The sequence below is a fragment of the Amphiura filiformis genome, chromosome 10 (assembly GCF_039555335.1).
Source record: "Amphiura filiformis chromosome 10, Afil_fr2py, whole genome shotgun sequence".
Classification (NCBI taxonomy): Eukaryota; Metazoa; Echinodermata; class Ophiuroidea; order Amphilepidida; family Amphiuridae; genus Amphiura; species Amphiura filiformis.
The window spans coordinates 2,700,201-2,728,113 of NC_092637.1; the positions used below are offsets into that span (position 1 = coordinate 2,700,201).

Genomic DNA, 27,913 nt, shown 5'->3' on the forward strand with positions numbered 1-27,913 from the left:
ATGACAAGTGGCATCTCTGGTAAAATGGCAGTAAAGCGTAGGACTCAAATCATCAGACACATATCGTCAGCCTGCTACGCTAAATGCCTAAGTCATTTTTACATGTTCCTCATTTGCAATTTTGATATTCTGAGTAATAAACCCATAATTCATCAAATTTCCAGCCGTATTCTTCATTAACTTGTGGCATACATCTCTTTTGATGTATGCCACAACTTTTGAAAGAATGCGGCTGGAAATTTGATTAATAATGGGTTTATTACTCAGAAAATCCAAATTGCAAATAAGAAACATGTAAGAATGACTTAGGCATTTAGCGTAGCAGGCTGACGATATGGGTTCCATTCTCAATGTGCATGTCCCTGAACAAGTTGGACCCTTACCATGAGTTGTTCCTCTTCAAATTCTAAATGCACCAGACAGATTGGAATTCAGAAACCTGTCATATACACATGTAAAAAGTCCTCACTACTTTGAGTGGCCTTCACTTGAGCAATAAAAAAACCAAACTAGTCTAAAGAGATACAATGTACTGGAATAATCGGGAAGTCAGTTATGTAATGGAATTTGGTGTAATTTGAAAAGCCTGACACGCTAGCTGCCACTCATTTCAGGTGAGTGAAACATGTTTTGGTATCAAATTTTTTACCACATAATCTATTAGCATTTGTAGCTTTTCAAATCGCATCAAATTTCATTCAGTAGTGAATTTGCCCGGGTGAATTTGTCGATCATTCTGATTTGATTTGGGCATGAAAGTCATGGTTTTGCACAAGTGTGATATCAAACTGCAGCATGGAACAAAATTCTCCAAACATTCGTATCAATTTTACTGTTCCAAGTTAATTGTGCTCAAAACTATGGCAAAGTAGTGAAGATTTTCCTTTTTTTGATGTTTACCATTACCCTAAAAATAACATAATTTGCAGCTGAACCACTGCCTTTTTTCTATTTATTTATAAACACATGTAAAATGAGTCAACTAGCTTTCTAACCTATGCCTATACTTGCAGCTGACTTCATAATGCTTGTAAACTACACACATCATTGTTAATTTTTAAGGTTATTAAGGCAATGATTTTTTTGTACTGAACTATAAATGCAGCTGGCTTTAAATGGGACATTCCAGTTGAAATCCATACACCCCCAATGGAAGACATGACCTTAATTGCTCACACAGGGAGAGTAGATTTCAAATGGGCACCACCAATTCAGGTCCCATTTGAAATTCACACTCCCTGCACATGGAATATTAAGGCCATGTCTTCCATAGGGGGTGTATGGATTTCAATTGGAATAGCCTAATATTGTTTTACCTATACTTGGTAATTGTAAATAGTATTAAAAAGCAGGTTGCTGGTTTCTTTAATTTTGTAATAATATAACGACTGCTCAGTGCCAGAAGTGGGTAAGTGCAATAGCTGCTCTGTGAGCATTTGGCATTTACACATAGTATATTGTACTCATCTACACATGGCCGCTACACATGGGAGCTATTGCATTTACCCACTCCTGCCACCAGTTGAGCAGTCCATACAATGTCCTCTTGTTAATATACAGTGTGGTTCACAATGTTTATTAAACTATGTAAAACTAAACCGATGTGCAAAATAACTTCTTTTGTGTCCTATGTCATTATTATGTTGTTTGTCAGACAACCCATGAAATAATGGGCTATTCCAGTTGAAATCCATACACCCTTTATTTAAGACATGCCCTTATCTCCCACATACGGGGTGTGGATTTCAGATAGGATTACCTGAATGGGTGACTCCATTTGAAATCTACACCCCCTGTGTGATTAAGATGATATCTTCCATAGTGTGTGTATGGATTTCAACTGAAATAGTGCAATGCCAACATAAGCGCCAATATCTGCTTGACATGTTATGCACATAGCTCACTCCAACGTCAAACCAATAGATAAGTACAATTTCTTATTAAAGGCAATACTTAAAATTGGGAAGTAGTCTAATAGACCGCTATTTCAATGCAAACAGCAGACAGCTATTTCAACTCAACTAGCTCTATTTTGATTGGTTAATCAGATTGAGTAATTATCAAATTGGAAACACTGTAACAAATCAGTGGGGGCCTGAACAAAATTGCCAAGTAAAATATAAGCATTAATTTTCAGGCGGATATCTACATGCACAGCATGCAAAATTGCAGTTTCATACTACATGTATTTAAAGTGAATGATGATATACATTATATTGGGTTCCTCGTGCGAAGTGTGCACAAACTTTTTTGGGTGGAGCGGTGGACTTACGCAGTTAATCTTTGAGTGATCAGAGTCCGAGTATAGTCTGGTAACTAAGGAAGGACAAAACAGGTCCTACTTGCCGGACAAGGTTTATGATGAATAAATGTGTGCAAAGTGAAATATATCAAATAAGTCGGGCATGTGGATTTTAGAAGCGGATTTGCCCAACAGCAAGTGTAAATTTTACAAATTCTTTGCGGCCTGATAACACATAAATGACTGAAATTGTACACAAAAATGAAATGAGTGTTCAACTGCTTTATTGTCTTTTAATGTAATGAGATGTTCACATATACTTTGTGGAGTATGGCAAAAAAAAAGAAAAAAGAAAATAAGAAGGCCTTGGAATCCTGCTGGTGAAGCCTTCAACTGGACCAATAGCAATTCATTTGGTCCTTAATAGTGTTGGATTTACTTCAAAAGTGCTAAAAGATCTAAACGCTCGATTTTGATTGGTTACTCAAACTCAAAAACATACCCCTCCCAATAATCACACAAAACCACCCCAACACTACTCAAATTTGGCACACTCACTGGAGCGCTTTCACTGGGTCAACCGGTATTTTCAGCAGATGTTATTGCTCTGAAGATTTGTTGTTGCTAGTGATATTGTTGAGACACCTCCAATGACATCACAGGTGTAGATGACATTAAACAAGAAGATGTTGTGGCACCCCTTGGTTCCACTCCAGTGAGTATACCAAATTTGAGTAGCGTAGATTAATTTTGCTTTCTATTTACATTTACCACTACTTATGAGTATCATTATAGGTCTCAAATAGATACATTTGTAATTAGTATGAGGTTATGAGGTTATTTGATAACAAAAAATAAGAAATATCATAATTATTTACAAGCATGGTAAATAGAGTAATAAAAGGAACAAAATTTGAAGCACGATTAGTTGCACCATTAACACAAATAAACCAAGTTATGAATTCATAATATTACATATACATTAACATTATTGGACCAATTTTATTGCATTGTGGGTAATACAGTAAGTCAGTGTGGTGTAGCCAGGTTTTCAGAACAGGACTGGCCCAAATTTGTGAATGTACTGACACAAAGTGGGAGAACCAAAGATCTCGCCCATCCGATTGCTCGAAATTTTCTGACGAAAATATTTCTTGCCGAATTGTCGACTCAAATGGTTTTCACTAGGGGCAGGCACTTAAGAATCTAAAAAGTGGGCGGACTTTTTCAGTTTTCTTCATTATCTAATTTTAACCAAATTGCTGTTGCATTACAAAATCACATCCTACCAGCATCTCAAATTTAATTTCCCCCAAAACAGTCTACAAGGAAAAAGCACATGGAATATGTTTAAGTTTATTAATATGGACCATGGTACTATTCTGTAGTGATCAGAGTCAGACCATGATGGCTGAAATCCATACACTGGCTATGAAAGACACAACCTTGTTCACATGGAGTGAAGATAGAATCACATTCAGGTAACCCCATTTTAAATTCACACTCCCTGTGTGGAAGATTAAGGTCACATTTTCTATTAGAGATGTATTGAATTCAACTGGAATAGCTCATTTGAAATCTGCCTCTGCTGTAGGAGATTAAGGTCATGTCTTCTATAGGGGTGTATGGAATTCAACTGCAATAGCCCAATTACCAAATAAAAATTCTATCAAGGGTGAGGCACAATTTACCTAGCAAACACAAAATATCTTTAAAAAAAAAAAACATTCAAAAAGTTCTACAACCTTTCATAAAAGTTTACAAAATATTTTTGCAATCATTAATAAATCAACATTTAAGTAATGTTAACCCAACATTGAAACAATTTCTTTGGCAAATGTTACAAAAATATTTTGCGTTTGTTGGGTAAATAATAGTTACCTACAATATCATCAAATACTGAAATTCTTCCACAGTTGTAACAGCACCTAATTAAAATTCTGAAAAGTTCAATCATGCAATGACACAATCTAATGCAACAACCAGACAAAATGCTGCCATTTTGATTATCACGATCATAATCATCATCATCAGCAGCATAATTGTGACCCTCTCTGACAGAACAAGTCACATTTTTGACATTTCATGATTTGAATAAAAATGTGTAAGCACAGGACAATAAGCATTAAAATGACATCAAAATTAATACTTTTTCAAGATATGGATAATTTTGTAAATGATACCTTGATATTTTTGCGAAATTGCTATTCTGAGTAATGGGCCAATTAGTTTCCTGACTTAGATAGGATTGAATAGGTATTATCAAAGTTCAACTGTTATTTGTTGATTAAATAAACCTCTTTTTAATAAGTACTTTCAAGGATTTGAAAGTCCACTTATTCCCACAGTCAAATACCATGAATTCCAAAATTTAATTTTATGGGAATGTCATTTTTAAATGCCTATAACTCAAAAACATGTCTGGCGACTTGTTCCGAGTTTTGTTGGAGCTGGTTGCAATTGTTGTCATCATCATCTTCACAACAAGTGCTACATGCACAAATCTTTGTAACACTCAAGTTTGAAGATGCAAATTATCGTTTCGGTTTATTTCGATAAATGTCGGTTACAAACCAAGATAACAAATTTACCATAGTTACGCAAGGGGTACTGAGTCAGTACTCCCTGGGTCTAATCTCTTTGGTCTCATGGGCTATTCCATTTGAAATCCATACACCCCTTATGGAAGACATGCCCTTAACCTCCCACACATGGGGTGTTGATTTCAAATGGAGTCACCCATTCAGGTTAACCCATTTGAAATTCACACTCCCTGTGTAGAAGATTAAGGTCATGTCTTCCATAGGGAGTGTATGGATTTCAACTCGAACAACCCAATCTCTTAACATGAACCACTTATCTCAAAAATCATCAAACAATTCATCTTCTATCCCTTCCAAGAGAGATGCAAAATTCTCTTCTGCAACTCTTCCAACTTGTTCTGACTTTGTGTCACAGCCTACTGAGCCAGCCTGCACCTTTTCTGCAATGTTTGACGTTGCCAGGCTTGGTTGAGCGACTGATAAATCTGTCTTTGTCATTTCTAAGCATCGCCTCTTTGACGGCAATTGATCGCTGGTCATTCTATCTGTAGATATTTCCATTTCATCAGAATCAGGTTGCCTCTTTCTCAACCAACTCAAACTATTACTCACATCCTCACCACTGCATTCTTCTTCATGCTTAGTCTTTTGTATTCGCATCGTAACATCCCCATAAGAAGCATCTAAACTTATACCACTGTCTTCAGCATGTGGGAGAGACTTGTTTCTTTGATGTCCTTGCAAATCAATACCTTCAATACGTAATGTTTTACTGTGTTGCGATTTGTCAACTAGATCAGGACAATCTATACCATTGTTTACTTGCCGATTGTTTGCAGATGATCTCTGACTTCTTTCGGGGTGTTAACGCCCTCTATCAAGAGAACTTTAGCATGAGGATGACCAGGTTTGTTACCCGTATCATTAATACTGACAGGTGGACTCTTGTGATTATTACGGTGATCAGAATTGTGCTGTAGATCACTACTGTTACTGCCTTTGGTAATTGCAAAGTCACTTTGTTCAAGGTCAGTGCTGTCTGGAGACCTAGTAAAAGAAACAGAGAAAAGATTAACAAGTTTTCCATTTTCCAAAAGGTCGTGAATTTATTTCAAATAATTAATATGCAGTTCTGATACCTTTCAAATCTAATAAATGTACCTAGAGATTTAAATCTTATGTTCTTCTGCCACATACCTCTAATCCTCATCGTCAACTTACCAAGTAACCAAGCATAACTGTTTCGATCTTTTTTTGTGCATTTGTTTTCACTACAAACATGGACTTTAAGTCCACACTTATGTAGTGAAAAATCACACATAGCGAACGGTGGAGGTCCACGGTCGTAAGACAGCGGCAAAGGGTGCTATACAGCATAACTTTGCATATGGAGTAGGGTCCTCTATCGTAGGTGTTATAACGAAATCCCTATTGGTTTGTACAGGTACAGGGCCTTCAATTCAAGTAAATTTTCTCAGCACAGAAAATTTAGTTACGATAATTATTATCTTCTATAAACATTAGGCTATCATATACTGAAAACCCCAAAGGTCTAGCATATTTGGTTCTAAGTTTATGAAGTTTTGTGATGTCTATTTCCTTATGTATTTTATTGTTTTTTGCCTCCATATTTTTGCCTTTATCTCAATTTCAAATTTTGCCCCCATGGACCATATTGTGTCACATACAGTGTTCTAGCCACGCCGGACGGTGCAGGTCGCGGATATCCTGCACAGAGTATTCCCAACCGGCACTAAGCATAAATATATTGGTCACTGACCGGCACAAAAAATTACAACCAAGATGTTGCGTTTTTTACCTGAGAGAAAAGTAAGAGATGAATTTGTCCATGAGGGGAGATTAAATGAATTCATCTCTTAATCTCCCTCCTTACAGTCTCAGCTGCTAAAATTAGCCAGTACTAAAATTGTGCTGGTTACATATAACATTTTACATCTGAACTTGTACTCATCAAATAAAACCATACCTGATACGTGAGTGTGTCCCTGATGATTTTGGTGATGTTTGACTGCAAGACCTGCTAGCCGACTCAGGCGGGTAAACTTGGACCAGGTTGCTGTGTGTTATGTTGAGATAGTGATTGCGTATGGTCGGACTCAATACACCAACCTGGTTTAAATATAGAAAAAATGACAGCATAAGTGTGAAACTCACAAGTTACAACTTTCATTCCACAAGTTCTACTTGTATTATTTAGCTCTGCTCTAATGCATCAAGCACTCTGCATGAAGATAGCCATCTTTCTCTACAAAAATGTATTTAGGGAAAAAATGTACCAGCCATTGTAGTGGATTGCTACAATTGTATAATTAAAGAAAACAAAAAACATTGCAACTAATACATTAAAAGCAAATACTATAATTATCCTGTTGGGTGACACAAGAAAATCCCTGTTCTACAGGCGGACAGACCTTTCATGTAGGTTAGATTGGTCGAAAGTTGGCCCATTGTAGCACAGTGATTCACTGAAATGTAGAGGCCAGTGCATTGGATTGTGTGCTAATTTGAATATACTGCAACAAAATGCAGTGCTAATTTTTGCATCTACAATGCAGCACCACACTGGAGATTCAGTGAAGTATCAACAAGCCTTAAGATGGCTATATACTGAGCAAACTGTGTGGTTTTGACAATGTCTTCTCAAATGAAACCTCACAACATGATGCTGCCTGGCTTGAGATCGGCCTGGTAGTCTTCAACTATCTTGCGATGCAAAGTGCCTTGCATTTCGCCAGAAGGATCTTTAAGCATGACGCAAGCATCAAACCCAGTCTGAGTGATTTGACAAATCATCACACAAGTTTGGCACCTGCAGTTGCTCTGAAGAGCTGTGCAAGTATACTATTTTTCACCCTGATGTGGCAGTGACGTCAACACATTTTAGCACCTGTTTCGCTCACGCATCTATGCGTCATCTTTAAGCGCATGTGCATGTGTATGCCAGTGCTTGAGCAACGATAGTGATTTGAGGCTGCGTCTTATGAATCCACGTCACTGCCACGTCAGGGTGAACAAGAGCACCAATGGTGCTGTAGCTCATTTTACCTAATTAAATATGCAAATTAGTTAATTAATATGCTTAAAACATTTGAGTATTTTTGTTTATATCAATTACTTTGTACCAAGTTTTAAATTTCTATGATCTTCACACAAAAACCGATTACACCTGTCTCACTTTAATATAAAGCAGGACCAAATTTTTACGAGCTGCATAGTCAATAAGATAACAATAATGTTAATTGGACCACTAAGTACTTATCTTGGAGACAAACAACTGGGTGAGAAGGAAAACAAGAAACAATTATATTGAGGGTTTAGGACCATACACTGCAAACCCAAAGTGCCTATATTTCAGCAGATCCTCTAAAATTGGTTTGGCAGTAACAATGAGGGATTAATTACTAAATATAGGCACAAATTTAGACCACTATTTGGGGAGTATACAATCCAGAAGATCAGACCTCAAATGTAGTCTGATAGATAGACTCAAAATTAGACACTATAAGCCCAAAACAGCATAGGGTCATGTTTTTTATACTGGGACCCTAAAAAAGGTGGTGCTGTCACATTTTGCTAAATCATTTTGTTTACTTATTCCTATATTTTTGCCAAAATTCATCATGAACAAATGGTTTTGGTCTTATTTTGAAGATAAATTATTAATCTAATGAATTAATAACAAATACAATTAAACAAATGTATTAATTAATTACAACAGCTTAATTAGGTTAATTAGTCAGGGGTGGTGCCGGAAGTGGAGGAGCCAGAAGCGGAGGAGCTCTGTGTAATTCCAATGGGAAGTTGATGTTCATTAATAAAATTTATGCACTTTTTTGCCTAGTAGAAGTTAAAATGCATTTGCATAATGTTAATCTTATTTTTTAACTATAACAATAATTGCCTTGTTAATCTTAATAAACTTAGTAATTAAGGATTTAACAAGCTTTTAATTAATGCAGTGGAATGTGGGTCATGCAATACAATGGGCTTTAATTTTGCATGCATGCATATATGAAATAAATTTCAATATTGTTTTATCTTTGAAATATAAAATAAATCTTCTCACAGGAGATTATTAGTCAAAGGATTTAATCTGATGATATATTGATCTCTGGTTTATTGTTAAATAGTTTATTGATACATGTATTGTGCATGTACATGTATATGCCTACATGTACATGTACCTTTGTTACTAATTATTCACTGTATTGATTTTTGGAACACCCTATTAGGAATTGGATATTTAAATTTGATATTATAGCAATTCTGTAAACTATTTTGAATATATTTTCCAAATTTAATGGCACTTAGGGAAATTTTACATAAATTAAAACATTTAATTTACAACTTTTTTCACACCCTGTATAACACAATGGGTTTAACAAATATAGTGCAAACTATATATTTAATGAAAGAAATAAATGTGTACATTCCAAATATCAAGTTCATTTTCCAATTTAATATACTATGTAGAAATATTGGAGTGGAAAAGAAAGTAAATTTTTTCGGTATTTTTCAATGGAATCACCCTGTATATTTTTTGGTACACCCTGTATATCCACTCAAACTTTACAGATTTGCAATCATGACAATATATGCTTTCTAAAAATGTATACTTTTACTAGTTTGGGTGAAAACTTTTGAAATATAATCAGAAATACAAAATAGGAGTTGATTTTTGACAAATTGCAAGATGTGACACAATTGGGTCCCACCTCAAAAAACATGACCATAGGGTGCATTTTACACATGGGTGGTTCTGGAATAAGAAGCAAACATGGGTAACATTATGGGCTCTTAATCATTGCAAAGGAGCAATTTCCAGTTCAGTGAATTGCTAGCAAACAATAAGCATGGATTTCAATGGTGATATTTTTAATTATACAGTATTATTTGAGCAGTAATTTTACATATAGTTGTACAACAATCAACATTGAATAATAGTTAGTGATCTTCAGAAAAGTGTATAACAAACCAATTGGGAGGGAGCTAGCAGACCATGAATGTGTCTATAATAATTGTTTCCATAAGTAATTTTGTCCAGTATCAGTTTAACAAAGGCTAATACTCTATTCATATCTAATCTCCAATACTAGAAGTTTTGCTGAATTTAGACGTTCTGGGTTTGCAGTGATAGCTGCTCCATAGACATTTGGGTAATTTCTGCATTCTATATTGAACACATTTTACACCTGGCAGCTATTGCAGATAGGGTTTTCTTGCCCTAAACCCCTAATGTGTACTTTATCTCTTATATACAAAATTGTAAAAACACATCTAGGTAGGGTTTATGCAATAGCTGTCAAGTGCTTTATTTTTAAGATTATGTATAGGGTAGCTATTGCAGATCGACCTTCTCGATATAATTACTTTCACAACATGTTTGCCTGACCTAATTAAGTGTATTTAATTAGCTCTCAGTTTATTTGCTCAGTATTTTATGACTGCTAAGCCTTTATAGTTGTTTACTGGTCCCCCAAAAACCTCCCAATTGGAAAAATTACACATTATTAGCACATAGCAGCACCATTGAGTTATTAGTTAGCCTTGGTGCAATATCTATGGACTTGCAAAATGTATGGCAAGCAACACTGAAAAGCAAACATTGAAGCCGCACGGAAGCAACAAAATTCAACATCTCTTTTACAAAATCGCCAGATCAAGGAGTTTGAACAGTGTTTGTAATATGATCAGCACCACAAACAGTCTGCAAAGGAGACTATTCTATGAAATTTGGTAAACATTCTCGTAACAAAATGCTCCAAAAATCACACTTTCCGTCCGAATTTTCCTTGCTAAATAGGTAACAATTATGAACGATCATGCAAAAATCGCTCCCTCAAATTACCAGATCCATTGCTCAAACGATGTAGCAAGAGAAAGTAAAAAACATACAGAAATCCGGACTATGCCTATAGTTCATTGCTTACGCAATGAGCTAAAAATGATATAGAATAAAATGTTGGCGGCTCTGAAAAGAGTCATATATTTATTCTTAGTTGATATCACATACCTTTCTAAGAACCATGACACTGCCTGGCTTGAGATCGGCTTGGTAGTCTTCAACTATCTTGCGATGCAAAGTGCCTTGCATTTCGCCGGATGGATCTTTAAGCATCACGCAAGCATCAAACCCAGTCTGAGTGATCTGACGAATCATCACACACAGGTTTGGCACCTGTTTTCTGGGCAGCTGCTTAAGACTGGCCTGAAATTAACAAAAGTGTAAATAGTACATAAATATTAGAGTGTACCAAAGTTTCTTCACCTTTTCTTTAGATTTAATCTTTTGAAATGTTCAGTTTTATGAAATGCTGAAAACAAATTAAGAGTTCAAATGCAAATGCGATATAGGCCATTTTCAAACTTTTTGTGTTAAAGCTAACAACCAACATCTGCCCTTTAATGCTACAATCTTGGGAAAAAAAGTTGGCAAATATACACTTGGCTGTCTTTTGGTGTATCTCTGCCCCAGCTCTCCTAAGTCAATGTTGAACAAAGCCATGCAAGACCCTCCAACATTGAAAGGTGGGAGTGGGGAAGGGTGAAATACAGGGAGTCTGTGCTTCACAATTAATGATGAATGTTTCACAAGCCTATCCAATTTTGATAGGGCAAATATGTGATGAGATCAAAATCAATCGAAACTCAGAAATATCAAATTTTCAGTTTCTTATAGGATAATGAAAGCATTTACAAAGCTGCGTTTTGCAGATAATCCCATTTAAATTAAACAACCAGTTCCAGAGATAAGAGCAATTAAAAAATTTCCGAAACAACAGGAAAAAAAAGGAAATACTGCCTTTATTTGGCTATATCTCAAAATCAATATTTCCGAGTTCCAACTGATTTTGCTTGATCGCATAACATGTTTCAATTGTACAAGTGTGCCTTGGAACTATTTTTTCCAGGATTGTAGCTTTTTATTACATCCTACTTTTGAAATCCAATGTATATTTTGAAACTATATATGATCAAACACAGCACATATTTTCTATGTTCTTTATATTTGACAACTTATATTTGCATATATCTCATATTGAGAAAACTGGATACATCGCTGAAATCTTTGAATATAAAAGAGATTACACTGGTAGAATTATTTAAGTATCAAATTTGCCCCTTACATTTAGAATATTTGTTCAATGCACAGTGCAATAACACACACAAGAAATACATGCATGGGAGGATATTTACATTTCTTAAACACTTGAGAAAGTTCCTGCAATCTTATTGGTTCTTAGCCGTGTTATATGACACAATATAACAGGGTTTAGACTATGCCATAGTCGAATTTTATTAAAAATATGTTATTATTAGTCATGATGAACCCATTTCGTTGAACTCACAATTATACTGATGTTTATTAAAATTAAAGTATTCAATAGTAAAATGGTCATAAAGAGTTAAAAATATCAGATGATTAGTGACAATAAAAGTAATTGAATGCAACATTATCTTGCATAATTATAATGGCTCACTTTATTGAACAATTACGAGTTTGGAATCTACCAGTTTATTGATAGCGAACCCCGAAAATTTGACTATGGACTTTGAATTGTAAGCAGAACTTTACCCCCTGGACTTTGATCTCTAAAAACACACTGTCAAGCATACTTGTTTATCAGTCCATTAACCACAAGTACTAAACATGGTATAGTACAAGACGCGCTAGATGTTTGATGAGAGATTAACTTTCGGCGTCAACACAAAAGCGCCGCAAATACCACAGACAGTTGTGTACGGTGTAGTTAATGGTAATGGCGCGGGCCCAGAAGATTTAAACCATAGCGAGATATGGGCGACCAATCACAAGGCAGATCCATTTAAAGATGCATTACATCATGCCCAATTTTAGTTAGGCCAGAAATTGGCCTAACTCTCCATAGAGCCCCGTGTTAAAAATCTTAACCGCAAGGCAAAGTCAGTAGTCTACTTGGGAAGCTAACAAAGAGAGGGAGTAGGGTGACTGAAAAGATCAGATGTGAAAATCTATCAATTGTGCACACATTAATTAAATCAGAGTTTTAAGCTTAAAAATACAATATCCAGAGTATGCACAATCAATGAATGGGCAAGTGGACAACGGGGTAGTCTAAACAGGGTTCAGCGTGTATGCATCGCCACGATACTCGGACACGCTATTTAAACCAATCGGTGCAAAGCAACAACAGCACTGATCGATACTAAGCAGTATGTAATTCCCTGTAGGATTTTAAAATTTCACTAAAATTTTGTATACTTATGAATAATAAAGGTATTGATTTTAGCTGCTGTCGTTCATCTATATTGTCTCATGAATATTTTTGGCGTAAAATTCATTCGCCTTCTTGTTTTACTTCAAAATAATGTTGTCGCCTGTGTTATATGAGACGATAGATGCACGACAGCGGCTAAAAACAACACCTTTAAGAAGTGGTAATGACAAGCTCAACAATGCACAATGGATTCACCATAGACTAAAGAGATGCAGACGATTCGCAAACAGTTAAAGTCCCCGTAATTTGTATGCTGACAATTCTTGCATATTCATGGGGTCCGATCGTTTGATTGACTGTGTCTAACATATAAGACACACGTTGTGTGCCTTCGCGTTTACGTGGGCGTTACTTACCTTTCTCAAAACAATAGCAATGTTATACAAAGATAAAATCGAATGTGCGCTACTTCCTAATTCAGTCTTCATTGTAAGCCATGCACCCGCTGGAACTCATCAACACTATCCTGAGAGCACAGGCTTGTCTGAAATAACACATAAAAACAATAGCAATGTTATACAAAAACAAGATAGAATGTGTCCTCCTAATTGAGTCTTCATTGTAAGCCATGCACCCCGCTGGAACTCACCAACGGTCCAACACTATCCTGAGAACACAGGCTTGTCTGTAAAAAAGGCATATGTGATGCGATCAAGCAAAATCAGTTGGAACTAAGGCTGGCATTTTCGGTCGGGTAAACGGGTACCCGCCCGAGATTACATTACCCGGGTAGGAAATACCCTCCCCGGGTACCCGAAATTAAAAAAAAAAAAAAAAAAAAAAAAAATTTTTTTTTTGAAGTTTTATTTTTCGGTTTTATAGTGTCCCTGGACCTAGACCTAAATGCTAGGATCATTCATGGTTGACCTAAAAAAAAAAAAAAAAAAAAAAAAATTCAAGATATTTTGTTATTTTTAATATGAAAATTGATAATTTGTATTCATGTCATAGTCTATTAATGATTTCAAAATGCATTCAAATTCAATACATTTTGAAATCATTAATAGACTATGACATGAATACAAATTATCAATTTTCATATAAAAATAACAAAATATCTTGAATTTTTTTTTTTTTTTTTTTTTTTTTTTTTTAGGTCAACCATGAATGATCCTGGCATTAGGTCTAGGTCCAGAGACACTACAAAACGAAAAAAAATAAAACTTAAAAAAAAAAAAAAAAATTTTTTTTTTTTTTTTTTTTTTTTTTATTCAGGTACCCGGTTACCCGCCCCGAAAATTGCGGCGGGTACCCGGGTACAAAATTACCCGAAAATGCCAGGCCTAGTTGGAACTCGGAAATATTGATTTCGAGATATAGCCAAACAAAATTTCCGAGTTCCGACTGATTTTGCTTGATCGCATCACATATGGCCGTGTGTCCTGAACTCGCCACCCTTAGCGTTACATGACAAATATTATGAATTTTTACACCAACCTGGTTTCTAATTAGATTATCTCGACAATCATCAACCCTAAACTAGCAAAAGTATACATTTTTGGAAAGCTGAAGGCATAAGCAATTCAAATATGGTCGCATGTCATAAGTTGGGTATGCTAAAAGGGTGGAGGGATTACACTTTTCTGAAAATTGCGATACAAATTTGATTGGCTTTCCGTAACCCCACATCCTACAGCAGTGGTTGATACCTCATTTTAAGCCTAATATTATACTCTTTCAGTCTACTGAAGCATATAATTATACATTATTCAGTAAAAAAATCACATCAGTTGAAATGAAAATTGCCAGGGGTGGAGGAGCAGGCGGATGTGGAGCAGGCGGATGCGGGAGTGTGCAATAGGGCCTATGTGAAAATTCACATGTCAGCATGTCAAAACTACTAGTTACTTTTTCAAATCTAGGGAGGGTATGATGTATTGACAGCTTTGAATGTTGAATTTGTACAACTAAAACAATTACTGACTGCTTAAGGTGGTACTACACCCCCTGATAAATGTTGTGACTAATTTTGCATTTTCTCAAAAAGTAACTACACACTGGTAACAAAAGTTATGTATATTATAGGGGCAAGGAATCCAATTACCGCACTGAAATTTCAGTGATTCAAGACAAGGGGTTCATACTATATGTTAAAAGAAATGAGGTACATTCTAGCGGTACCTCTTTTCTTATCATAAATAACTTGCCGCTTGTCATGAGTCACTGAAATTCCAGTGTAGTAACTGGATTCCTTACCCCTATAATATACATAACTTTTGTTACCAGTGTGATATTATTTTTTGAGAAAAATGCAAAAATAGTCAAATTTATTAAGGTGTGTAGTACCACCTTAAAAGGGTTATATGTTCCATTTTTTTCATTTTTAATGAAATCCTAGTTGAATTTCAGTATTTTTAGCAATATGCTAATTTGTACATTTCTCTTCTTGATATTCATTTCCTCAATAATAAAATAACCAACTCGCTAATTACTCAGTAAAAGGTCATTGACCTTCACAATGTAATTAACATACGTACAATTATTTTAAATAGGTCAAATGAAGCATTAATGTATTGAGAACATATCCTCCAAATCTGATGACATTCTTGCATAAAATAAAAATTTTACAGTCATTTTTGTAATTGAGGTCCGATTTGAGAAAAACGCATTTGAAAATTGAGATTTACATAGACGCCTGTGTATTAATTAATTAGCAATTAAGCATTATCTCAAAAATTAAGCAGGTGTTAAGATTAAAAATGGTGTTAATTATTAGAGATTGTCAATATATACAACATATCAAAAAATACATTTTTTGTCATTTTTGACCATGTAATGGAAATTGTACCCAACTTATGACATGCGACCATATATACATTTCAACTCAATATACAGGGTGACCTGCAAGTTATACAGGGTGGAATAAAAAAGATTTTGATAAAAAATGGGTCGCTCAATGCATTGCTTATTACCAACTTACAGTAATAAACTGGAAGTAAACAACATTCATTTGGTTAGAGGATATGGAGAGCCAACTGACTTTGGAAGAAACCAAAATCACAGCTGTTTGGTAATCTCGAAATATAGGGTGTCCCAAAGTATGTTAGATTTTTTTACAATTCAACATATTTTGAACCTAAACATTTTCCCCCTAACCATACAGAAAAAATATGTCCATATTTAGATTCCTCGTCAAATTTCCCTCAAAATCTATACTTTGACTATGATAGGATAAGTAATTAAAATTTTACAGTAACTTTTAGATTTTGAAGACATCTGCATTACTTACTACAGTGTTTAATATGACAACGGATAGTTTTGTATGGAAAAGTTTGTATTTTCTAGACTAAACCAATCATAAATGATTAAAAACAATTAGTAGAATTGTTTAGCTGTAAGGCCATGAGTCTTTTAGATGCTAAATAGAGTCCAAATCCAATTTACAGCCTTTACAGAAGCAGATTACGCACTAAAAATACCAATCCCATAGAGGTTGTGTGTACCACATCCCCCACCACCACATCCCCCACCACCGCCACCCTGCCCATTCTGAATTCTATGAAGCACAGTGTCAGTATTAAAAAAGTTCAAGTATTACTTTTTACAGGGTTGAAAGTGCATTTTATTTAGCAATAAAATGAGACCAGGAGTATGACAATAACTTCTTGCTTGACAGAGATATTATCATTTGTTTTGAGTCGACTTTGGCAAAATGTAATGTCGCCACCTTTTTTGGTAGCGAGCTCAAGACACACAACCATATAAAAACTAATAAAACTAACAAAGAATTTCAAACATAGAATATTAAATATTATACTTCATCTTTCACCCAAGACAATGAGTCTGCAACAGGTCATGGCAATTTTGATTTTTTGACCTACATTGTAGCCCTATTTTGGACTGAAGTGAGTGCATATTAGGCCATCTTCATTTGATAGTTCGCCTCAAAGCCCTTCCTAATGCGGAATGCATTTTTTTAGAGTTTTTTCAACTTCAATTTTTTTTATCTGTGAGACAAGTTTTTTTGGCAAGAATAGGCCATCTTTTCATCTCTCAAGGTTTCAATGTGGTCAAGATGAAGAATTTTATTGAGATTTAATATTTAAGCTATTTTGATGTCTGACGATGTCAGACGTGAGATTTTTGTGTCGCGGATTTGGAAACAAATACAATGTCAGACGTGCGATTTTTGTGTAGCAGATTTGGAAAAAAATAAAACAGTCAATCTAGCGGCTTTAACATGCAAAAGCCGGGCTATTTTACTATTGCGCCCTGGGGCTTTGAGACAAACTATTAAAATTAAGATGGCCTTATCAGCCAGGAAAGAATCATACACATGACTTAGGAAGTGGCCCATCGTCTAACTTCTGTCATGTGTATGATACTTTCCTGGCTGATAATACACCCTCTATAGACAGGATAATGTCCAACCGGAATTAAGGATCAACAATCATCATTCTGATGTCTATAGACCACGATAGGTACAACCTTCAATGGTGCGTAAAAGTTTTGGTTTTGTTTGAAAGAAATCTCTTATAACTTCACCATATGTGTTAAACCCTAAATTGCTGGAACATCCATGTAGCATTGTTCCCATTCTTATTAAGTATCAAAACTTGGTATGTATCAGATTATTTTATTATTATTATCTGACCATGCCCTTTAATTGTCTTAGAGATACACCCTACATTCTATCATGCTTGAATTGTCAAATAGCGCCCCTCTCCCAGAGGATCTACCCACCCCATCTGACGCTTGGGACGGCTCTAGGTGGTCACTTAGGCCTATCTTCTTTTGTTTAGATGTTTGTATTTATTCTCATTCTCAACTTGTCTCCCAGAAAGCATATTGGTCAGGTACACTTAGATTCCATTAAACTTTTGAAAATCCATGATAGAGTCAAACAACTCAGACTCAATCACATGTGGCCACGCGTTTTGAACTCGCCACCCAAAAATGGTGGTTTTGTTACGCTTTTCCAAATCAAGACTCGTTCAAATTGTTATATCTCTGCTTAAACAAAAGGTATTGTAGTGTGTTTGGTGTCATTTTGTAGCTAAATGAGTGACCTAACAGACCTCCAAAGGAGAATTGTTTATCAGCTAAGATAGTGGAGTTATAATTTTTTGAGTTCAGAATGGCCGAGGTGGTTGTTGTGGCGGTGGCGGTTGTGGCGGTATGTACAAAGTCTATGAGAAATATAGATTTTGTGTGTGCACGTTGAATCAACTGATCATATCTTTGCATCCATATGGGCTACAGGCATGGTTAAGAGCTCTTGTGAAAGGTTATCAATTATGCTAATTGTTTTTAATCATTTTGAACTCTTTATGATTGGTTTAGTCTATAAAATACAAACTTTTACGTACAAAACTACCCGTTTTCATATTAAACACTGTACTGTAGTAAGCAATGCGGATGTCTTCAAAATCTAAAAGTTGCTGTAAATATTTAATAACTTATCCTATCATAGTCAAAGTATACATTTTCTGAGAGGAAATTTGATGAGGAATCTAAATATGGACTTACTTTTTCTGTATGGGTTAGGGGTAAAATGTTTCAGTTCAAAATATGTTGAATTGTAAAAAAATGTGAACATATTTTGGGACACCCTGTATTCTGAGATTACCAAACAGCTGTGATTTTTCTTCTTCCCAGTCAGTGGGATCCCCTAACCTCTAACCAAATCAATGTTGTTTACTTTCAATTTATAACTGCAAGTTAGTAATAAGCAATGCATTAAGTGACCCATTTTTTTATTTGGAATTTTTTATTCCACCCTGTATAACTTCAAGGTCACCCTGTACAATGAGTTGAAATGTGTATATTTGAATTGCTTATGCCTTCAGCTTTTCAAAAATGTATACTTTTGCTAGTTTAGGGTTGATAGTTGTGTAGATATTCTAATTTGAAACTTGATTGGTGTAAAAAATTATAATATTTGTGATGTAACGCTAAGGGTGGAGAGTTCAAAACACACGGCCATATGTTCAATGTTTTCTATGCAATGGGTCCCACTTACATTGTACTTTGATAAATTTTTCACTAAAACCACTTGTCACCCACACTCACCGTACCAGATCTAGCTCACATAATTTCCATGTCCCTAGAGTCAGTGGCCTTGCTTCCAACTCCTTCTTTTATCAGGGTACCCTTGACTGGAATTCTTTACCTATTCACATAAGGTCTATCACCAACAAGAATTCCTTCAAATCCCATGTCAAACCCCATTTATCTTCAACCTCAATGAACCAGGAAATGGCTGAATATGTTTAACTTATTTCTCTTTTTTCCCCTCTTTTGTGGCTCTGTTTTTATCTCCCTTTTGCAGGCACCTTTTCATTTTGGACCCATTGGAAATAAGTTTGCATATTTAGCCAACTTTATGGGTTATCCTGGCTCATTGACTTGGTTGTGTGTTTCTTGTGATGATGATTGATTGCTTATTTGTTATTTTCTGTATTGTTGTCAATTTTGCCAAATAAATAATAAATAAATAAATAGCTTACCATAGAATCATCAAGAGAGGGTTCTGGTTTCTTCTCACTTGATGGTGCATCTTCAAAAACAGCCTCATCAAGCTTCTGTCCTGGTTTCTGCATGGTGAACAAAAATGAAAGGATCCATTGATAAGAACAAACAAAAATAATTCAACATTTATAATAATGCAATATGGCAAGAAATGTGTACGTATAAATTGCCCATACCTTCTAGGATTAAATTTGGCTATCCTTGTAAGCAAGGAAAGGAACCCAAACTATATACGACAGGCCTCGCCATCTAGAATTTAAAGGCGAGTGGTCAATCGCTAGCTAGCATGATGCTAGGCCATGTAGGTGAGTGGTTGAAGCACTCGCTACTTAGTAGAATGTAGGCCTAGTAGTACAAATATATTCAAACCAATAGGGCCTATATAGATATTCTTACCAATATATTCTTATATTCTTACCAATATATTCTTATATTCATACCAATATATTCTTATATCATCTATCGTTTTCAGGAATTACGGCTAATTCATTACAATATATCGAATGAATACGGCCTACATTGAAAGTGCTGAAACTTGAATGAATGTAAATTGGGTGATCATGGTGATTCACAGCGAGCGATATTTATATTAAATATTATAAAATCGCTCACTAGAAATTGAGTTTGGGCGAGTGGTGGCGAGCGAGAGCAATCGCTCACCTCAAACTGCAAATCCTGTATGGTACTTTATTTTGGCCTGCATATACATAAATTCTTTATTACCTTAATAATTAGATGGGGATTTCTGACAACTGCCCTGTTTCTTTTTGATAATAAATATGTGACATGCTACTACGATATGAATGTTAAGTTTAAAGTTGGTAGTTTTAAGACCCCTGGTTGCTGAATTGATATTCTTCATTTGATGTGCACCTGTACATGCTAGAAGTATGTCTATGTGAATAGGGCATTTATGCCAGAAGTATATCCTTTGTGAATGGTGCTCAAGGTGGCATTCACAAAGGACTGCTGGTTTGTACATGTGTGCATCAAACAAAGAACATCAACTGAGCAGCCAGGGGTCTCAAAACTACCAACTTGCAACTTTACACTCATTTTGTGGGAGCTGGTTACAAATGGGATCAGTGCAATACTGCGTCATCTTTTTTTGGGCGCAAAATTAAGATTTTGGTACCAACATTTTCAGAAAATAATTGGCTTTCCATTGTCAACATTTGGAGACCTGTGCCCATGTCCAATCCCAAATCAGCCATAGACTAGTGAAACATCATAGACTAAACAGTATGGGTCAAGAATTCTCTAAACATAATTTTCTCAAAATGACCTGAGCAGAGATCATTTTGTTGTTAATATCGTGCAACAAAGGACAATGACTCACCAATTTTGGAAGGACTCCAGCAGGTCCTGGAAACTTCCTTGCCCTGGTCCTAATGGTACTCCTGGATCCATTGCCCGAGGGGGTCTGACAAAGCTGAGCCACTCTAGGAGTCAACAAAGGTTGCTGGGAGTTGCTAGGTCGATTCCCAACATTTCTCATACCTGGTGTTCCACCGGTAGTGCTAAAAGTGGACCCACCTGTTCTTGGAGTTGCTGGATATTTTGATGATTGTCCCGTCTGTTGCATAGGGGTGGTGACCCCGTGAGATCGCCCACTTCCTGGAGATGGTCCCCCAGTGGGAGTACGGTATCCAGGGGTACTTGCTTGCATTGGGGATACACTTCTCCCTTGAAATTGGGACTTTGGTCCTGGGGTACCACAAGGCTGATTTTTGGCCTGTGAAGCTCCTGGGGCTGTTAAGTTTTGTGCATTGCTTGTACCACCCTGATACCTCCTAAAAGACTGCTGAGATTGATTAGAGTGGTTTGAACCAGAACTTGCTCTAAAAGAGCTCTGTGATGCTGTAAAGGTTTCTGCTTGGGACGGACGGTGATGACGATGTCACATGGTTCAATGCAGTAAAAGAAGTCTTTGGTGGGATGGAAGTTGAGCTCATGGATGGATTTCTGAGTTGTGTTGCTGTATTGCTCATTTGATTCATGGATTGTGAAGTCCTGAGGGTGTGGCTCCCTGAATTAGGAATGACATCACCAGGGGGTTGAACAAACTTTTGGAAAACTTTGCCTCTTGCTGGTGATGGCTGCTGCCCTGGCTGACACTGAATATTTGAAGGCAACACATTTCTATTGACTTGAGGCATTTCTTGTGCAGCAGGTGTTCGCAAATTGGAAAATGATGACCCCTTGTTGACCTGTGATGACCCCTTGTTGACCTGGGGGTTAAAGGTCGCTTCACCAGGTTTGGCTGCAATGCTAGTGCCATCTCGTCTCACAGTAACTCCCATGGGAGGTTGCACAACTTTGTTAGTCTGATGAGGCTGTATTTGTGTAGATCTTAACCTGTGAGATGTGTTAGGTGTGTCGCCCCCTGGATTTCTAGCTCCCAATAAGACCTTATCATTGGTTAAAGCAGCACCTGCAACTCACGGGGACACATTCCAGCTATGTCCACTGCAAGAATTTTGGACGGATATGGATGACAAGACTGGTCTAGGCGATGAAACACCACCATGTGCATTTTCTGGAGACTTTTTTTTGAAGTTGAATTTCTTTCCTCTACTCTGAGGAGTAGACACTCCTGATGCACAAACCACATTTGCAATTTGTTCATTTGCTGAGCCACAACCATTAAACGGTTGAAACTGCTTCTGAGTAGTAGTACCACCAGCAACTTGGTTGGTCTCAAGGGTGTTTTGCAGCGCATTCAAGTTCCCAGCTGTTGACCTTTGACCTGTGGATGGTTTAGTCTGCAGCGCTTTGGCAGCAATGGCTTCCAAGTCAATGGAGTCCAAGAGAAAATCCTGTCAATTAAAAACAAATATTGAGAAATCAGAACTTCAATCTTCTTACTTGCCAACTGAGATAAAGAGTTCAAGCAAGTTTTAAGACCCTGTCTACACAGAGAGAAATCAAGTTCAATTGCGACATCTATCTAATTCAGATTGCGAGTAAGGACTTGTAAATTATTTCTTGACGGGGTGTTTACAGGGTAGTCGACTTCAAAACAAACTGTAAATTGAACTTTTATGCCATCACTTGATCATGCTTCAAATAACCAAAAATGTTATAAGGTCAACTTATTACATGCTCGTTTACACTAAAAAAATCAAGTTTGAAGTCAACTTTGAATTCGACAAATGTTGCTCTGGGTCGCCATTTGAAGTTGACTTCTGAAGTTGAGTTGAAAATGCGGCGACCCTGTTTACACACAAATGAAGTCAAATTCAAAGTCGACTAAAGTTAAGCGTTAACAAGCTCTATGTAAACGGGTCTAAATTCCCCCAAAGGCATTTTAAAATAAAAAGTTTTACACAAAATGTAAACAAATTATAAAGGTATCAGTAGCCTCTTTTCTTTTACTTTTTATACCTGGACCAATTTACTTGATGTATCCGGTCACAATCATTACTTCAGACGAGATGCATGCAGTTTTGAAAATTGCAGTTTTGAAAGTTGCCCGTGGCCGTTGGTCCATTCAACTCTCTCAAAGCAAGCAGATACAAACAACATGAATTGGTCTGGCCAACTGCATTTTATGCAAGTTGAATGGACCGCAGTGCAACATTCAAAACTGCATCTTTTCTTACGAGTCATTTGTGACCGAAACCAAAGACGTGTGAATTGGACCTGGGATCCATTTCACTAAACTTTACGAAGCTTCGTAAGTCTCAAAATCATTCGTAACTTACGACGAGTTGTAAGTTCCATTTCACTAAATATACTTACAAATGGTACTCTTCAGAATAATAGAGATTTACTACAGAAACCCTTCGTAAAATTACGTCTAGTATTGGGTATTTGTAACTTTACGAACTGTTACATGAGTTACAAAGGGTTAAAAGTTTAATGAAATGAACCCCAGTTCTGTCAAACACAATGTGCTACTGGTCAATAACTTTCACATAAGGCTATTCCAGTTGAAATCCATACACCCCCTATGAAAGATATGATATTATCCCACACAGGGAGTGTGAATTTCAAATGATGTTACCTAAATGAGAAACTCCAATTTCAAATCTACACCTCCCGTGTGAGAGATTAAGTTCATGTCATAGTGGATTTCAATTGGAATAGCCCATTGGTTTTACAGTGTTACCTCTTCTCCAAACGAAAGGTCTGCATCCTCACCTATCTGGAATGGGTTGCTCATGGTCAACTGAAATCAAATAACAAACATCTATGAGGCATATTAATTATAACAATAAAAATAATACTGACATCACTAATAGTTCACAAGTTACCATGTCCTTGAACTCGTACCCACCCCACCTCTATTAAATGCCTCCCCCCATTTTTTTACAACCAAGATGTTTCAAAAATGCTGATATTTCCATGCTATTGTGTAGAAAGCTTCCCATCGCTAATACATGTAGCATCGGTAGTTGGCGAAAGTCTGATCATAAACCCAGAAGTGAATCGGAAGTCGTCATTCTTAAGTTCATAGTTCGTGACAGGTCTGATGAACGCCCCCCCTTTTGGAAAATGTAACGCCCCTGGGGGTGACTATTCATATGCATATTATACAGCATGTTAATTGACTGGAGAGTAGCATATTGAAGTTTGTAAATTTGTGGTTTCATATGTTTACAAAAGTGTTTTCAGGAAGCTTAAATTGACAAGCCGGAATTCTAGCCATCCGCCGTAAAAGTAAGATGGCAGATTTTCCATGCACCCAAAGTATGTTTGGGTATGTGTTCAGGTGCATGACCAGCATAGGAAAATATGAAAGCAAAAGTTTAATGTTTTCTATCATGTCTTCAATTACAGAGAAAAAATTAACTTAAACTGAAGGCCCTGTACAAACCAGGGATTAATTTTGCGCGAGTGTCGTCAACAGTCGACCAAGCCTGGCAACAAGCAGGCGCCGGGCTATTTTTACCCTACCACTGCCTACGGTTACCCTGTTTTAAAGCCTGGATCTAACCAGAATTACTTGCCCAGGCGCCTGTATTTGTATTTTGCGCCTGGTATTATGTCATGACCAAAAATTCCCAATGAGATGCATAGTATGGAAAGAAAGTTTAGTTTGAATTATTTTCACCTTTAATTCCTCTATTACACCTACCCCCATCTTTTTCTGAGAAATTGAAAAAGACAATTTGATAGGCCTACCCCTACTTTTACCCAAATTCGAGAAATCGGAAAGGGACCTTCCCTTTCACAGGGATCTTTTTAATTTTTCAAAAGGTTAAGGTTCTGTTCATTCCCGTCCTTTCTTTCGAAAATTCTAATATTTAATATTTAGAATCTCACAAAATGGTTCCTTTTTTCGCGGGGTTTTTCACATTTGACGTTGAGTAGAGGGTACACCGTTGAATGGGTGATAGTCTGTGAATTACAAGACCGTCTGGTAATAGAGGACATCAGCCTTTCGCCATCTTGTGGGTACAAATGATCTGCGTGTTCATGCATCGGACACTACGTGCAGGGCGCAGCTTACCACGCAGCTGTTATCACGCGTCGACGCGGTGATTTTGCTGTTCACGCATGTAGATCGAACGACCATCGCAGTGTGTATCCACAAGATGGCGGCATATGACGTCACGCTGACGGCCTCTATTACAAGACTGTCATATGGCCCAGGAGTTGGGAGTCTGGTACCGGTAATTACGAGACGTCTTGTAAAACCAGTTCCTACATGTACGAACCTGAACTAGGCTAGTATAGATTGGCTTGCCAGTCTCGTACGCCGCTTGTACACTGAGACTGGCTTAATGAGTTATGCCATTTTGTGTGTCAATGGGATTTACACACTTAACGTTTTGCGCAGCTCAAACATTTCAACAATTTTTTTTTTCTTTTCAGTCAATTTATATGAAATTGTACTCACATATCTGATCTCCAAATCATAGTTATCTTATTCAATGTATCCAAGTAAATTAGGACAAATAAAAAAATAAACATGTTTCCCATCCCCTCCCGCTTCCTTTTTTGAGGTTTCTTCAATTTTATTTTTATTTTTTGAAATTCAGTTACAACTTTCCAAAAAATATATCTAGGAAGTAGAGATACTTTCTATAGCCTTGCTAATATACAAGAAACACTTTATAAGGTTTTGTGATAGTACTTAGAGGGGGCCTATCTCTAAGAACAAGAAATAAAAAGAGGCCTCCTCCTTTTTCCAGGCATTATTGTATGTATACGCTAAAACAGCTCTAATTTCATGAATTTATGGGTATTTACACTGATTTTGCGGTAAAAAATAAAAAAATAAAAAGCCACCCTCTTCCTCCTTTTTTTCAAAAATCCGGACGTGAAACATATTTTTTATTTTACTTGGCCTTAAACTTGGAATTTCTGATACTTAAAAGATAATTTCCAAGCCGTCGACCCCCCTACATCCGACGAGCGTGATCGGTGGTGAAACTTTTTTTGACCGCGCTTGATATGCTAACGAGAAAAATGTCCGTCCATGCGAATGTAATAGTGACAACGTAAAATCCCGACTAGGCTAGTAGTACTTTACCGGTAAGCAGGGGTAGCGTTAACCCCCAATCGAGGGTGAATGACCCCCTAAATGTAAAGATATTAATTTTTCACCCGCCATATATTGGGAATGTGCAAGCTCGGGGGTGAACTCTGACCCTCTACTTTTGGACCTTACTCCCAGGACAGCAGGGTCAGAAATTCGCAACCAAGTGCGATGCGAGAATCCTTATTCTCGCAGTGGAAATTAGCAAGAATCCATGGATTTTCGCCATATACTGTAACTTTGTATGACAAATTGAAATATTTACGAGAATCCAGTTAGATTCTTGCAATTTTGTTGACGAGAATCTTTGCGAGAATGGATTCTCGGATTCTCGCCGAATTTCTGACCCTGCTGTACAATCCCGGTCCCCGCACTCCGTGCATCCGCGGGTATTCATGCTTGTCGGTGAACTTTAAAAACACCCCCTTTTACATCTCATTTCGCGAAGTTTTTAGGGGAAAAACACCCCTTTTTTTAGCGATTTCGCGAATTATTTACCCTTCGACAATACCCCTATTTTCGCTAAAACGCGAACTATATTTCTAATATACCCTTTTCTGGCAGAAACGCGTCTAGGCTGCTCGATGAAAATTTAATTTCGCGAACACGTGGTTTGAAAAAACACCCTTTTTGTGTGTTTCAGCGAATCGCGTTTTTTTCATCTGAAAACACCCCTTACTTCGCGAAATTTTCGACGAGCATGAATACCCGCGGATGCACGGAGTGCGGGGACCGGGTGTACAATCTATTTTTTTATTATTATAAGAATGATAAATAAATTGCACCCAATTCGGTACTTATCACTCCTAAATCAGTACTATAAACATACATATAACAAAGTACCAGGTAATAGGCCTAAAATAAATAGTTTTACTTGAATTTTGAAAAATAAATAAATCTAATTCTAGTGATAGCTGTGTGTGTAGGTATGTCACTGGCCGCATAGATGTGTAAAGTTGTAATTATCCTGGTATTGATTATAAGTTATAACGGTGCAGACTGTGAATGCTTAAACTTTAGCAATCAATTTACTTTAGATGTATTGGCATAATCCTCTATAATCCAATTAGGTATCACAGGGAAACCTCAGTTAACACATTTGTTAGTCAGTCAAAATGGCCTAAACCGGCAATACAAATTTACATTGAAATTAAAAGAAGCTTTTAAGAAGGAAACCTTCATAAATATGTTGTCTATACTTCACTTGACCCAAATATATGATTTTTTTGGTGATGAGAGACTCGCACATGGAATTTCAGAGAGATTTTGATAGCAGTTCCATTAAAAAAAGGTGCTATCGTCATGAGACTAAGATCTAGAAACACCCCCGTAATGCTGTTTTGGGGAATTTTGCTAGCAATAATAATAATAGGACGCAATGTCTTTAACCGCTTGTGTACTCCAATGTACTCCTACCCCTCTGCAAAATATTGTCACCCCCAAGATTTAATTTTCACCCCATGTATTTGGATTTTCTGTAAGCTCGGGAGTGAAGAACACGGGAAAACAACCCCCGACTTTCGGGCCTTAATGCTACCCCTGCCGCCGGTAAGCTTATTTATTTCATGATTTCCCAGAATTTATTTACATTTTCACGTTTTATTTCCCACATCTTTGCCGCAAATCGTGAAGTATATTACATGTGAAACCATTCATTACATAATATCCTAATATTACCTGCTAATCCTTGCAATTCTGGTGTATTTTCAATCGAATAACATCTTTAAAGATTGCTTTAAAAAAAAAATTTTAATTCGTTTCCCGAGTTTTCAGCGGTGTTTACTTCAAAATGGCCGCGCACTGTATAGTCGTAACATATTTCAATAATTAGGTAGAGCCTACGCAATTATATTGTTCGTTGCATTATTGTATAACTTAGAAAGGTGTA

The 27,913-nt window shown here is 36.6% G+C and overlaps 1 protein-coding gene across 1 annotated transcript; it reads right to left on the minus strand.

Annotated features, from left to right (window-relative positions):
• Nucleotides 1–5,603: 5,603 nt before the first annotated feature.
• On the minus strand, nucleotides 5,604–27,813 carry LOC140163321 (homologous recombination OB-fold protein-like). Its single transcript, XM_072186719.1, has 8 exons — nucleotides 27,703–27,813; nucleotides 23,650–23,709; nucleotides 20,875–22,354; nucleotides 19,514–19,600; nucleotides 13,421–13,548; nucleotides 10,820–11,014; nucleotides 6,773–6,915; nucleotides 5,604–5,832 (listed from the first exon to the last, which is right to left on the minus strand). The coding sequence occupies exons 5-8, from the start codon at nucleotides 13,490–13,492 to the stop codon at nucleotides 5,604–5,606; spliced, it is 639 nt and encodes a 212-aa protein (XP_072042820.1). The 5' UTR covers nucleotides 13,493–13,548; nucleotides 19,514–19,600; nucleotides 20,875–22,354; nucleotides 23,650–23,709; nucleotides 27,703–27,813.
• Between the last annotated feature and the right edge of the window lie 100 nt (nucleotides 27,814–27,913).

What these genes read in the sequence shown, in the direction of transcription:
- LOC140163321 (XM_072186719.1), bottom strand. Translation starts at nt 13,492, where the DNA reads ATGAAGACTGAATTAGGAAGTAGCGCACATTCGATTTTATCTTTGTAT. An exon ending in TTGCTATTGTTTTGAGAAAG is followed by an intron (nt 11,015 to 13,420) that starts GTAAGTAACGCC and finishes TGTTAATTTCAG; the next exon opens with GCCAGTCTTAAGCAGCTGCC. An exon ending in GTGTCATGGTTCTTAGAAAG is followed by an intron (nt 6,916 to 10,819) that starts GTATGTGATATC and finishes TATTTAAACCAG; the next exon opens with GTTGGTGTATTGAGTCCGAC.